The 15,644-nt window shown below is 43.3% G+C and overlaps 1 protein-coding gene across 3 annotated transcripts in view; it reads right to left on the minus strand.

The window, feature by feature from the left end:
• LOC108887110 (neuropilin-2) overlaps positions 1-15,644 on the minus strand; it is an 83,829-nt gene that overhangs the window by 37,107 nt on the left and 31,078 nt on the right. For all 3 annotated transcript variants that reach the window (XM_018682299.2, XM_018682297.2, XM_018682298.2), the window contains exons 5-8: positions 13,137-13,292; positions 12,892-13,061; positions 10,144-10,299; positions 2,260-2,404 (exon numbers count right to left, since the gene is read on the minus strand). In XM_018682299.2, coding sequence (XP_018537815.1) covers positions 2,260-2,404; positions 10,144-10,299; positions 12,892-13,061; positions 13,137-13,292 — 627 coding nt within the window. The remainder of the gene's footprint in view (positions 1-2,259; positions 2,405-10,143; positions 10,300-12,891; positions 13,062-13,136; positions 13,293-15,644) is intronic.

The raw sequence follows: 15,644 nt of genomic DNA on the forward strand, positions 1-15,644 counted from the left end.
ACGATGATTGATGGTGACATTCTTCGGGTCTTTGTGGAGATGAAAGTTTAATGCGGTGACGTTTGCAACCGCGCCACACCGTGGTAAATAATAAATCAACAATAAACAACAACAGCCACAGCCATGCTAAATGAGCTCCTTCAAGCTCAGACAATTAGCCAGAAGAAAATTCTATTATTATACTAGTTTATTCTGTGTTTCCAGTTTTTGAATCTGTCTGTTTGAGCAGCTACTGCCAGGCTGTTTTAATACAGGAGTGCAGTGGGAGTCGATGAGAATATTAACTCTGGAGGAATAGCCAGATATCATACACCAGCAGTAGAGCCCTTAAAGCTCTCACACACATATACACATGGCACACACACACTCTTGTTGTGCTTCTTCTGATAACAGGGACTTACAAAAGCTGTGAAGTACACCGCTGGGACTACCTGGCTGAAACACATGCACATGTATAGTTTTACAAATGAACATATCACACAGGCCTGGTGATGATAAAGGTGCAGAAAATAAATGATTGATACGTGCTGCAGGGCTGAAGTAAAATGAGATTAAGGTAGGAGAAGAGGGAGGGATGGAGGGAGGAAGAGTTGAGGCGGGGACAGGGGAGATTTAAGGGAAAGGATAAGGGGAGGAGAAGAGAGGGCTGAGAGAGAAGAGTGGGGATGGAAGCTGTCAGCAAAGGCAATGGAAGGACAGAGGAAAAAGCGGAATGAGAGGAAAGAAAAAACAGAACGACACTGAAGAGGGATAGGTAGAAAGTGAGAAAAAAGTAGAGCGAGAGACATAAAAGTGTGATTTAAGTTAATGACATGTCACTGACGGGCTGCTTTATGTGTGCCTTTATAGGCCTGTGTAGGGCATTATCACATTCCCCCTGGCAGTGTGTTCATGTGTGTGCTTGTCAATATGTCTATGTGCACGGAGGGAAAGAGGAAAAGATACTGCAAGGCTATTAGCAGGCACATGTTTGGTTCTAAAGTTTTCTCTGAAAGTTATAGACGTGTTTTACTGAAACTGCAGCAGTTTGTTTTACTCTAAAGTATCAAACTCTGTCATCCTTTCCAACAAAAGACAAACTAGTCTGAAGCTGTCAAGATTTTGCATAAAAAGTCCATGTTTTCCTCAGGCTCTTGATGAATTGCTGACATTACAGGGTGGCAGAAATGGGCAATATCCAGGGAAACAGAAATGGCCAAGAGATGTGTTGAATGGGTCCTCGATGCGGAGAGTAGTGAGAAAGGTAGGGTGATGTAGGATGCAATTTCAGGTGTTAAAATAAGGTAAAAAAAATAGGCAATTTGTAGAAAAGAACACAGGAAAAGATACCTGATATATGCCACGTCTGTGTCTCTTTTTCCTGCTCTCTTTGTCTCTCAAATACACACACACACACACACACACACACACGGTATCATATTGTTCTGGTGTGATTGTGATTTGTGTGGGTGCTGAAATAGCCCTCCTAGATAAGAGCATATCTGTCCCTCTCAATGGCCACTACGTTGGCAGCAGAGAGAGGCCCTAACCTAATAATGATACAGTGGAGCTGACACACACACACACACGCACACACGCACACACACCGAAATGGATTGAAACTCTCTCTTTTACCATTTCTAGAGCACACACACACACACACACACACACACAGTCTAATTAAGTTTTATCTATTTATAGTATTGAGCTGATTATGCTGGTTGAAATCGTGTTTGTTTGCCAGGGCTGCAGATGAAAGCTGAGAGCCTGTTACTCTCTGATGTTATCACCCACACATCACACTCTAGTATTATTCTATTAGGACTGAGAGTGTTTCTTTTTGTGTGTGTGTGTGTATGTGTTTTAGTGTGCGACGCGAGTGGGAGACAGAGAGGGAGGATATGTATATGAAAGAGCGAGGGCAAGAGTGTGAGCACATGAGCGTGGGTGTGATGTGTGCATGTGAAAGGGAGAGAAACAGATGAGAGAAAGGAAATAAAAGAATGAATAGAAGCTTTGGATGGATTGATGGATGGACAAATTTCCTGAATTATTTATCATTAGATTATTTAAATGATGAAAAAAAAAGACCCTTTCACACGTGCCTGTTCTTCTCCAGGAAATGTTTTCTAAGGGAGTTATTTTTGCTCCGACCCACCTTCTGACCCCGCTGTAAAAGCCAGTATATCACTGGTATAAAACTTGGCATGATGACTGCTGTGAGTCCAACAAGGAAACTGTCAAAAAAAAAAAAAGTCTTAGAAACTACATCTTTCTTACCTGTAATCTGACAGCCGTAAAGCTCGAACCGCAGCGCGATGCCGTTCTTCCACGTCTGAGGCCTGATTCGTACGAAGCGGGCCAGGACCGGCTGTGGGATCCGGTTGAGAACCACCTCTGTGGCGTCAGTATTGGCATGGAAAACCTAAAGGGAGACAGAAGAGCAGAGGATGTTTAACAATACAACACTGTTATCCTGCACAGGAAGGGCAGAGGGAGAGTGAGCCGCAACATAAGAGCTCAGTTTCAGGGTCCTCTTAAAGGCACTTCATGACAACACAGGAGACTGGACAAAGCATAAAGCTGATATCGCTATCATTTTGTTTTGTTAGTATATCAATCTCATGTCTGTGGGTTAAATATGGAGCTGGAGTCAGAATGTGTTTAGCCTAGCTTAGCATAAATTCATGACATAGGGCTAACAGCTAACTAGCAAGACATACTTACACAGTATATCTGTTTGTTTAACCTGTGTGTATACAGAAATGTAAAAACGACAATTTTTAGGAGGAGTAACAGTCTAGGAAACAGACTATAAAACAACTGGTGTCCACAGCAGCAAATATTTATGGTTCAGTGGTTAAACGGACTCAGGGCTCAATTTAACACGAGTTAAAATGACTCCCAGACTAATCATTTTCCTCTGTGTGTACATATATAAACACACACACTGAACATACTGTGTCTGTTCACAAGGGAAGGAGTGAGTGTGTTTTCATACACACTCACACACACACACACACACACACAGTCAGAGGGCACACAGTGTGTAATAAATCAAGGGTGTAAGCATGTGGGAGAGCATCCTCTTCTCAGTGCATCGCCTTCTCATGTCCCCTCCACTAACCACACACAAAACATAATTTTTACTTCTTCACGCACAGACAGCAAAGAAAAACACACACAGTCATTCCTCAATGTACGGACACACACAACACGGTGTTCACACTGCTTCCAGAGACGACTGTCTCACACACACACACACACACACACACACACACACACAGAAGCACTCTGTCTTTCCACAGTGCCACTCCTCACCATGTGCGCTTGCAACACACATGCACAAAGATGATTTCCTCTGAAAACACACCCCAATACAGATAAAAGGAAATTGAGTGCAGGCGCATATGGCCAGAAGCACTCTTTTTGTCTCTTGACACCAAGACTTTATATCTCTGTCTATCAGTCACCATGTCATCTCTCTCTGTCTGCGACCGTCATCTCCGTCAGGCTCACAACAGGAAAACACAGCTGGGCTTCTGCTCTTTCCCCTATCATTTCACTTTCTTCCCTCTTTTCTGTCTGTCTCTGCTACATCTCCTTCTGTCCCCCTCTCTCTCTCTCTCTCTCCCTCTCCCTCTCTTGCTGTTCTGTTGATATACTGCTATAAATTTAAGGAAAAAAATCCATCCGGTTGTTTCATTACAGAACCTCAAAGGCTGTTTTCCCTCTGTGTCTCTCACTCTCTTTCTCTTCTGTTACATCAGTGCTGAAAACACAGCCTCGTGTGTTTATTACAGAGAGCAGAAAACCTCATTCAACAGGGCCAAAGGCCTTGCAATTACTTGCTTGGGTACTCATTTATAGATGTTAGCTTTGTTTTAGGTGTGTGTGGGTGTGAGTGTGTGTGTGAATTCACTATTTTCCCCCTGTTTTCAATCCATTAAACTGCAGGACCCGTCAGGGGTGACAAAATATGGATGAAGGCCTGCTCCTGTTCCTGACTTGCAGGAACAGGGGCAGGCTACTGGGCCAGCAGGGAATTGAACCCGTGACCCTCTGGGTGTTCAACACAAAGTCAGACACAGTGAACTCATGCCCTCGCTATGGCCTTAATACCAGAAACTGTGACCAGTTAAATGATGGAAAAATGCCTAAAGGCCCCAAAAGACTTAATGGGATTGTGGTAGCAGACTGTAATTACAAGTGTGTATGTGTGTGTGTCTGTTTGTGTGCTGCAGCTTGTCGGTGTGTGTGTGTGTTGGTGTCAGCGTGTAAAAGTGTAATTATGAAGTCTCACTCTTAGGATTTGGGGGCTGGCGGGTGCTTTCTGATTTCCCTTGGTGCGCACTGAAACATTTCCTCAGCACATGTACACGCACACACACACACACACACACACACACTTTGATGTATCTGCTTTAATGTACTGTATATGTACATAAGAGCGCACAAACTGTGTGAGTCTTTAGATTTTTTGTGCGCACGTGTGTTTGTGTGAAAGTCTAACCTTGTTGCTGTCCTTCAGCAGCTTTTAAATTGGCACTGCAGTGTTTCTGTTTGTGCATATATGTCTTTGTGTGTGCGACATCTGACAACTATATACATATTGTCCACGGACATGAATCTAGTGCTCATTTTTTCACTATAATCAGCTTTGTTCAGGGTCACCAAACAGACTTGAAACTCTATCTGAGCTGCTGCGACACTATCGCTGTTTTAACTGCAGCTTTATAAACTCTTCAGTGAGATGTCTTTAGTTGTCTATCGCTGCCATGCACAAATACTCTATAAAGACTGTCAAGAAATCTTCTCTAAAGTGTTGTGAATCAATGCTAAGCTTGACCCCAGTGTCAGAATTTAAATATGCATTTTCTGCCTAGTGCATGGGGTGTATTTTACACTGCTGTGCAACTTCAGCTGGAGTTTTAATCTTCCTGTTTGCGCTTATCAACCCAAGTTGGAGTGATCACTCACAGTAAGAGTCATTTGTGTAACTTTGTATCATAAACAGCCATGAAGTGACAGGTAGAGATTTGCCCTCTGTCACAAGAATGTCAACCTGTGAGTTTAAATAGATAATGATGAATTGGTTTGAGAGAAAGAGTTTGTGCACACTTATTGTTTCTGTTACAGCAGATTAAACAGCCCCCCTTCCTTCCCCCCAGCTCTGCAGTGTGAGGAGGTGTAAGGGGATATGAAGCAACCCTGAGGTGTTAAACTCCTAAATTCACTCTTAACAGTCTCTGTCTAAAAGCCTTCAGTAACAATCAGCTAATGGACTACACCTGCAACCCAGCTCAAGTTATTATGAGTGCTTGTGTGTGTGTTTTGTGCATGTGTGCAGGTTTCCACCTGTGTTAAGAGACATGGGAAGCTGACACCAGGGTGAACAGATGCTTGACTCTACACCTCAAGCCTTTCCTCTTCAAACAGTACTTTTACCTCTCTGTTCAAAGCTGAAAGGTTACAGAATACTGTTCACTTCTTCACCTGCACACACCTATTCTACTGAATAACATGTGTGCAGTAGTCAAAAGGCAACTAACTGGGTCTTGCATGTGCAGGATAGAAAAGGAGTATGATGAGGAATATGTTCACCTCAAGGGAAAGAAAAGAACAGGTGTGTGTGTGTGTGTGTGTGTGTGTGTGTGTGTGTGTGTGTGTGTGTGTGGTCGTGTGGTCGTGTCGTGAGCCTGCAGGGCCTCAGTCAGTCAGCCAGTGAGGACCAGCACAGACGTGCTGAATTATTCAAATGTCCGTGCTGTGTATTTTGTGTGTATGTGTGTGGATAGAGTTATAAAATAGTAAAACAAACCCCATCTCCTCTCATTTCATCACACATGGACAAATACACACACACACACACAGAGCTCAGGGAGGAAACCTGTCTTTGACAGCTGAATCAGAGTGTGTGTTGGAGTGTGTTTGTGACAGTACAGTGCACAAATCTCACAAACCAAATGACACATGGCACCCTGATAATATCCCCCTTTGTCCCTCTCCACTCTTTTACTCTCAGTTTTTCTTTCTTCATTTGTCACAAACTCTTGCTCTCCTCTGACCTCTCCCTCGCTCCTGCCTTCCCTTCACCTCACAGCCTCCCTCCCTCTACTCTGTCGTTTTATTTTCCTTCCCCTCTCCTGACATCCTTTTCAGGCTGTGTTGCTGAGACCTCTGATCTATCCAGAGGGACTTCTGGTCAACACCCTTGTCTGCTTTTCTCATTAATTCCCCCTCTCCTCCTCAGCTCTGTTCATCCATCCATCCCTCTTTCTTTTGCTCCGTGGTTCCCCTGTGGACACTTCTTTTTCCCTCCTTCTGCCTCTCTCTTTCACTCACTTGTTCCCCTATGAACCTTGCTTTTCTCCCTCTGGTTTCCACCTCTCTTCCTCCCTCTGCACCGCTCAATTCCTCCTCTCTCCATCAGCCCAACACTCGACTGGCTGACCTTTTGCTTGTGTTTTTCTGTCTCTCTTTCTTTACTAATTTTTTTTCAACTTTCATACACTTTCCTCTCATCGTGATCCCTCCCTCTCATTCCGCCCACGTCTCCCTCCTCCATCCTTCTCTCTCCATCCATTCTCCCTCCCACAGATTAAGGTGGGAATAGGAGGTTTTGGTCTTGGCCGAGGTCCAGTGTTGTAATGGCCATAGACAGCTCTGCCTGCGGCAATTCAGGAGGGCTACGTAATGACATTTGTACCACATCAAGCTTAAATGTACCTCAACTAACAGAAGGTCTCAAACTCCTCCAGACAAAGACTCAAACTGAGACAACATCATTTCTCACCCTGAGACCTCAGGTCACTGAAAATTACTGCCTTTCTCTTGTCATGTGGGCAACCTCCCATAACCAGGCTCACAGCCAATTTTGCTCACTGAATCATAGCACAGCTTGAGTTATAGAGATAGTGTCATTATTATTATTTTTTTTTCATTCCTGCATAATACAGATTCGCATGAAATGACCTGACATGACCTGATCATCAAGAGAGGATATGAAAAAGCTTTGCCGCTCAGTAAAAAGAGGAGATGCTGATAAAGAAATACACAGTTTGGATAAAAAGAAAGACAAAGCAAGTAAAGTTGGCTAAGAATCAACCACTTACTCTGGTGCATGTTTCTTGAGTCAATATCTGTCATTTGTGTGCCTGTCAGTACAATGTAGGAGCAAATGCTCTGTGGATATTACTTTCCCCCTCTTTCCAAAACGTTTCTGCAAGTTAACATTTATTCCATATGTCCCATCTGGTTCACAACAGGGCTTTAATGACATTATCAAATACATTACAGATCACACAAATCATCATGATGTTGTGTGACAGTGGCGCCGCCCCTATGGGCTGGCTCCCAGATGTTAAAAGCCAGTGTGTGTGCGTTTGTGTGTCTGTGTGTGTGTGTGCACAGTGGCTGCTTTATTAAGAGTTACTCATCTAAGACAAATGTTAACACATAACAAAAATGAGGCTGTAAGCATATATTTGTCCACAAGCGTGTGTGCATTTGTGTGTGTCTTTGCTTTTATGTACATGAATGACTGTGTCGTGCTCGAGCTCCGGCCGTACACTGCGCTCATGCTTTTCTTTCCTTTCTGCCCATGTGGCTCCGTTTAATTTTTGTCCTCCTTTAATGCCTCTTGCTCATAAAACACTAATTCAATAATTCTTCCAGATTAACACACACACAGAAACACACAACAGAAACCCACACACACCGAGCCGTCACTGTAGCCAAGCACACACAGTCATTTGTTCAGGCAGCATAAACTTGCCTGTCTATCCCATGATGACTTTCTCAGCGACGTATGGGGGGAGGGAGGGAGAATGAATGATGGAGTGTTGAGGGAGGGGAATAGAGGAGAGATGTGCAAGAGTGCAAGACAGGAAGGATAAGGTGAATGAAGATATGAAGAGAGTGAATGAGTGGACAAAAAAAGGAGGGACTGATGGATGTAGAGAACTGGAAGCGAAAGGGTGAGTGAATGAAAATGCAAAGGAGGAGATGGATGGATAGATGGACAGTTCAGAGCTAGATCAACACATGAAACAGAAAGGAGCTGGGGCACTCCAGTGTATACCTGGAATCATTGAGACGCTATGCTCCCTCAACAGTAGTAACTTAGCGATTTTGACATAAGGCTTTCGTGCAGATTTAAATTGAGACAAAGAAAAATATCACATGCTTACAACTGATCCCTGCATGAAGTGATCCAGGATCTGCTCTCAATTATAAAAACTATTTCCTTGAATTATCCTGTGAATGCAGACGCAGCGTTTTACACACCCAAACTATAAAACACTCTGCCAAAAGACCTTTTTGGCCAAAGCTGCTGAGTGATTTATGTGTCTTTCTAACGTAAAACACACACTCTCACTCACACCGCCTGAAAGAAGATAGAGACAGTCGGGGTGGCAAGGCAGATGCTGACTGGCCGTCTGAGGTGTGTCAGCTGAGAAGGGACATCAGGCGCTGAGATGCTGACACCATCGTTTCATCATCGGATAAATGACCATCACTCTGTTTGTCTTTTTTTTCTTTTTCAGCTCTCCTCTCTAAATTCACTCTGCCTTCTCTCTAATCTCTCCCTCTCAGAACAGAGGAAGCTGCATAACATAGAGCCCAATCTGTAAGACTGTATAGAGTAAATATATATAATGCATTGACAAGACAGTGACATACAGTGGTGGATCAAATGAAATGACTGACGACCCTGAGCTGAACTGTCAGATTACTGCACAGACGGGCTCACCAGGAGGCCAAATGGCTCAAAAGACCCTCGCCAGTTGGCTTGAGGTTTGTGCGTGCGACGGATATTCTACCAGAAGCTGCGACTGATTTATTCTAAACCCCTCCTCCTAAAAGACACATATTTATATGCAAATGCACGCACACACACACACCGCTATACTCCTCCCTGAGCGTTCGGCTCTGAGGCAGCTTTTCAGGGTTATGGGGGGGAATCAAGGGGGATTATGGGTGATGACACCGACAACAAGCCTCAAAACATTATCATTTATCCGTTTTTCATCTTGGATTTTTTTTAGCCTGGTGTCACCAAAATATTGCTGATCGGATGGTAAAATAACTGATTGATCAGCTGATTTCACCTTCTTTTTTTCCATTTATTGTACAATAATTTAAGTTTATTCCATACTACACTAAAAAAGACGAAAATCATTATTTTCCATTTGATTTAACCTCAACTAAGCCAAATAGCTATAAACCCAATAAAAAAACTTGCTTTACACCTTCTTCATCCTTTTTCTTTCTTCCTCATCTTAATTATTCTGACTAACTTTCTCCACAGTTCCTGGTGTTTTATCCATCAATCATTTGTCAGGGAGTTAGCTTCAGCAATAATCCTTATGGGATCTGCCGTCCACAGAGGAACCCCAGATGGTCAATCTGGATCTCCTGTTTCCCTCTTGCAGCAAAAGAATTATCTGAATGTACAGTATGCATCTGTGAGTGTTTGCATGAGTTACTGTTCATGAAGGAATAAGGATTTATAGCACAAAACTAGACGTGGCATTAGACCACAGGACAAACATATGTGACCGCAAGCAGGGGGAAAACGGCCGTGATGGAAAAAAAAGCCAAAACCACTGGAATGCTCCTTCACTTTAATTGTACTTGCAACCATTTTAAAGACCCTCAGAGCTGGCTGCTTCATTTCCACCCAGCATCCCGACTGCAGCACACTCACTGATGACACACCGTGCCTTCACACCTCTGAGAGAAACAACTTAGAAACATGTCCAACCTGGTCAAACATTAGGCAGAACTCTGACCAGTAAGTAACAGAAACCAGATGGGATGTGAAGAGCAGACTGCAGTGTAAATGTAGTTGCATGCAGTGATGTAAGGATCATTTGGAGCTCGGAGATGTGCGCTGATTCTAGCTTGGTCATAAACCTTTAAACGAAGCCAACTGAATAGCAGTGGAACGGCTGTAATTGCAGACACCGGTTGAATTTTGGGCGTGCGGTCAACCCTTGCTGCATATATTCCATCTCACATTTCTCTCTACCACTTCCATGTGGGTGCATGTGGAGGCATGTGTGTCACCTAAGAGCATCCAGTCTTTCTTTAATTGGCCTGACTACTTTGCAAGCCCTCCTAAGGCAATGTGTGTTTGTGCATGAGCCCGAGCCCTACCTTGTGATTCTTGCCGTGTCTGTAGACCATCCAGTCCTCTCCGTTGGTGCTGACCTCAAGCTTGAAGGTGGTGACATGGTACGCATTTTGAGTTTCCTTTGAAATGGCGCCCTGTGTGGCGATGCCCGTCAGCACTTTCAAAGTATGGAGGTCCACCTGTTGGCCAGGAAGAGCAAAGACTTTTTAACAAAGATGAAAACATCATAAACAAAACACTATTCCAGCACTATTGTTTAAGTGAAACCAAATTCCTTTACCACTCTATCACCTATTTCTGTTGTTACACCCTTCATACACCTTACATAACGTCCTCATGACCAAATAGACTCACAAATAAAAACCCAAACTTATCGGCAACCATTTCTCACCCTCACTCCTCTCCTTTCCTCCCCTCCTCATCTCCTTCTCTGTGTTTCTCTCCTCTCTGTGTCTCTCTGCTGGCAGATCGATAGTAATGACCTGGGGCTCATTTTAATTTCCTCCCATACAATAGCCATAATCACCTCCCCATCCTGATTGTGGATGCTATGCTACGTGTCTGGCATGCTGCTAGCTGTGTTGCATTATACGTGGACGGCAGTGTGTGCTGGATGTGGACTTTAAACTGTATTTCAAGGTCCCTCAAGTAGGTACATTATTCATGTGGATGAGTGGAGATGAGTGGATCAAGTGGAGCAATGTAGCTCTCAGTATCATACAGGAAGTAAAAGACAACAAAGATTTCTATAGATTCTCTTCATTTTGTCAAGGAGGCTGTGTTTAGGAATATATTTTAACACAGCACATCTGAAACTGTTTGTTACTTGTATTTCATGTTTTTTTTTTAACTATCCCTTCAAACGAATTATGTTCTCTGCATGTTGGGGCTGTGTAAGGAGATCCTAGCCTGCACTCAGCAAAGCAGTTTTTTAAAAGAATAAAAAATCAGGCTTGCAGACAGAGCCATGCAGCAGACAAGTAAAGAGCATAAGATGAGAGAGGTTCTACTGTAGGTTGTAACATTTATTCTCCTCCATTGGAGCTGTTGAAACCTGTAGATTAATCAGAACTTGTTGTGTGTGTGCATGTGAGGAAGTGTGTGTGCTGTGTGTCCCACCGGGGTATAGTACAAAACACCGCGGGAGGTAAAATGCTGCGTTTGTTATCTGTCAGAGAGACAGGTGTTTTAGATTACTTCCAACACACACACACACACACACACACACACACACAGGGCTGTGTGCTTAGGGCCAGACAGAGATCCACCAAGACAACTAATCGATAGTCCGGAACCAAGGAGAGGAACAGATGAGTGGAGAAGGAGAGGTGAGGGAGAGCGAGAAAGAGAAAGAGAGAGAAGGAGGTGAAGAACAAATGAGAGAGAGAGATGCGAAGTGAGGCTTCCCAGGAAAGGTTCCTCATCAATCACAGAGCTGTTAGAATAATGGAGCCACCAGTGCTCACATCATTAATCTGCACCACACCTCACTGGACCAGGCTAGAACAGAACAGAACAGAACAGAACAGAACAGAACAGAACAGAACTACGTTAGCTACCTCAGAGAAAGTGCCATAGAGAAAGAGATTTAAACCACACACGTGGCTCTTGAGCCAACATGGCAGTGCGCACATGCCTGAGCTGCGATGGCACACATATCAACACACACACACACACACACACACACACGTACACAGTTATAAGAGATCACGGGATGCACGATGCAAGAAGGAGAGGCACATTGGCATTTAGGACAGCTGCTTGTCAAGACAGGAGCTGTTGCACACACACACACACACATACATACACACATATGCAAGGGCTTTGGTCTCTGCTAGGTGTTAACGCAGGGGAACAGCTGAGAGCCTCTGTGGCATGCAGCGACCTGACCACAACACCGGTGACCACAGAGACGCAGAGCGACAGCATAAGACAGATAGAAGCTGCTTCTCCAGACGACTGTCGAACCAATTTTACGCAAAGACTTGATGTGTCACAAACAATCAAAAAGAGTCATAAAAAAACCTTTCAGCAGCTGATTCATGTTAAACAAGTTCTTTAATGTCAGCTAAATTTGAGAGTGGGTTGGGGAGAGACAGCCCTCAGCTGCACTGAGGTAAGACAGGAAGGATGTGTGAGACTGATGGGACCTTGGCCTTGGGCTGCTTCTTGGCTACAGCACCTTCCTGTATTTTTCTGGCGCAGGGTCTGGCTACAGTGGAGCTCTGAAAATCAGAACCACTGCTTCTGTCTGTCTGTGACGATCTGATTGTGACATCGTTCCTCCGCTTTAACAGAGGAGGAGCTGTCCAAACACAAATTAAAATAAGAGAAGCTGCCTCCTACAAGAAAGTCAGGCTTCATCTCTGCAGTCAGCCACAAAAGCCATTTTGCCGCCACCTTCCTTTTTTCAACCTGAGGTGTGGGACCCTGCAAGCTAAATTTAAGAGGTCTTTTAATTATTTACTGTTCATTTTATCACTTGAAAAGAATTTTACAAATAAAATAAAAATATCTGAGAAGCCCCATCATGCTGCCCATGTCAAAGGCTAGCTACCTGGCACTGCTTTGGTTTAAGGCGTCACAGATTAAAGAGGTTTAGAGCTGCTAGCTTTCAAAACTGGCTTTCAACACTCAGATGGGTTTACTGCAGTGGTCAGCAATTAAGAAGACAAGGCTGTCATGTTGCTGTCAGTCATTTTTGAAATTGAATTGGATAAAAGTGGAGGTATAACTGCAGTCTACTGTGCAGCAGTTGATGACAATCATACCTGTATGTACTCCCTGTTGCTGTCTTCGTTGGGCGTCCATCCATTGTCGTTGTAATTGAGTCGGGCCTGTCGTGGCAGCCAGTGGTTATCGTAAAAAGTAGATGAGGCTGTGATCTGGTCATCTGTGATCTTTCCTGACTCCATACCAAATGCATTACTACAGTGGAAAGCTAAAGGGAGAGGAGAGATTACGATTATTCTTCTACCATTTAAAACACAACCAGTGAGATTTAACTTATACTTACTCTCACTGACTTCCTTGTGTGTCATGTTGTATCGAGCTGAGAAGCCATCTTTAGCCACAGCCATGTCGGTGTGGAAGGACAGAGAGAGAATCCCAGTAGACGACTGGATCTCAGGAGGCACCCGGGTCCCACAGTAACGACCGATCAGGGGGCCCACTGTCGATCAAACAAAAATGATTTGATAAGTCACCAGTCTGTTATTTGTTTGACTTATGGCAGAATGCTGTAACGTTCATTCATCTTTCTTTATCACATTTGTTTATATCCTTTACTACTACTGTTTTCTCTCCTGTCCATGACCTCTATCACTCTCTCTATCCGCTGACACTTGCTCACCACACCACCCTGTAATGTCAGCACCCCCCTCACCTTCATCTATCAACTCTATCTCTGGACTGGACATGGTTTTTACATCGTGTGTGTGTGTAAATCCAAGGGTCTAAGTGATTCCTCCACTGTCTTCTTCTCTAATACCACAACTTGTATTTGTCAACACAAACAGATGAGTGTGATTTGGAGCCCTAGGGTGTGTGTGTGTGTGTGTGTGTGTGAGAAGGGCTGGGGGCGAAGATAGTAGATTCATCCTGCTACTCCCTCACTCCTCTTTCACACAAACACACACACATGAGGAGGCTTGTGAAGGAGGAGGAGGCAGAAGACGAGAAAATAGCTGGCAATCGATCAGCGGTATTGATTTTTTTCCTTCCCTTTTGGAATGGGTGGATATTTGAAATAGGGCTCTTGAGCAAATAACGGTAATAACTCTTTTACTGATGGTGGCGAAGAAACAGGAAAGAGAAGAGAACGGAAGAGAATTCTATAGATTTAATTTTTATAAGTAAATATATTATAAGTTTGCATGAAATTCTGGTCGAACAAATTTTCAATCATATTTATTTTTAGGATTTAATATTTAATATTTCTAACTCATGGACCAAAATTGCCTAATTTTTCTGTCTCCCTCTGGGCTGATGGATTTAATTTCAGCAGTGTGTGAAGCTGACAGAAGGCATTTTTGTCCCTTGTCTGACCTCTGCAAACACATATGTTGTAACACACATGCACACACAGAAACACCACAATTATACCAATGCCACTGCTCTTTAATAATTTCATAATTTAACATGTGGCTAAGTTGCAGAGTTATGTTTTCAGAGGAGGTAAAAATAGGTTGGGATGTAACAATAATCAAAACAAGCGTGAGGTAAAAACACAGACATGTAGTGAGGCCAGCTCTCCTCTCAGCATCTCTTTCCTTCTTGCCACACCTTTAACCTTATAAGAAATACACATGGTCATTCTCTCTCCTGCCTGTTCTCTGGTCTTCTCCTCTTTACCCGTGCAAAGAGTGAAGCAAAGTCCTTCACCTCTGAGTCTCACCCTGTATATTTTCCTCCCTTTCAACTTCCTCCCACTTCATTTCACTTTCCTTCCTTTCCTTTCAACCTTCATATACTCTCTCTCCATCACTCAGAGCAGAAAGCCTTTCATCCTCTCTTTCTCTTCCACCACTCTTTTTTTTTTAGCCTTTCTGGTTGTTTTCGTTTTCTGCTTTCAACTTTGCTTAACCTCTCTTGTCTTCTATTAAATCCTCTGAAGAAGAAGGAGTAAAGATGTTGCAGCTTTGGTCTATTCTCCTTTTAACCACCCTCTTTTCCTTTTACCATCTTCTTCTTCTTCTCTTCCCCCCCTCAGGCTAAATTCATATTTACAGTAAAGTTATTCATAGAGAGAAAAGCACCATTGTTTGCTCTTCTTTGCTGTTAATGGTGTTCTGTCTTTGCCGGGTCATTTCGAAGGACCTTAGCAGATTTGAGAATTCAAATAATGTTTCAAAATTATTCAATTTGTAAAAGTGAAACAGTATCACACAACAAACTACAGATGAAATGATCAAAAACTAAAATACAATTGTATAATATTGATTTTCCAAGCCAATTTTTTTCCCTCTTTTCCAGCACCACTTGCTAAACTCCTGTTGTTTTCCTCTTTTTTCCGAGTCCTCTCCTTGAAAGTGGACCAGAGGTCTTCTGGCCTTCATTCATTCATCTCAACATTGCATTTCCTTGTTCCAGTCTTCCCAGTAGTGTAGACCTTTTCACTGCCCTTCCACCACTTTTCTCTTTCTCTCTACCTCCTCCATTTCTTGAAACTAGATCCAAGGTCTTTGTGCCTTAGATATGTCCTTCTAAACTCTTCCATTTCTTCTAGCAACTAGTCCAGAAATATCCTAGCCCTCTTCCATTCCTCCTCTCACCTCCCCTCTTTTCTCCCTCCTCTCAGCAACTCCTATTTTATTTTCCCCTTGAAAAGTTATGTTGTTTCTCCAGAGTAGGTGCCAGCGTGCCTGCCTGTAAGCTTAGCTTTCATCTACCAACGCATAGCTACTAAAATAGTTGCAACTCCACCTCAGTCAATAATGATGTAGGCAAGGCAAAATACACACCATTTTCACTTTGCTGTGTGTATTGACTGATGAAATGGCTGAAATATTGTTTAACATCTCCA

Source organism: Lates calcarifer, linkage group LG1, assembly GCF_001640805.2.
Source record: "Lates calcarifer isolate ASB-BC8 linkage group LG1, TLL_Latcal_v3, whole genome shotgun sequence".
In the NCBI taxonomy this organism is placed as follows: domain Eukaryota; kingdom Metazoa; phylum Chordata; class Actinopteri; family Centropomidae; genus Lates; species Lates calcarifer.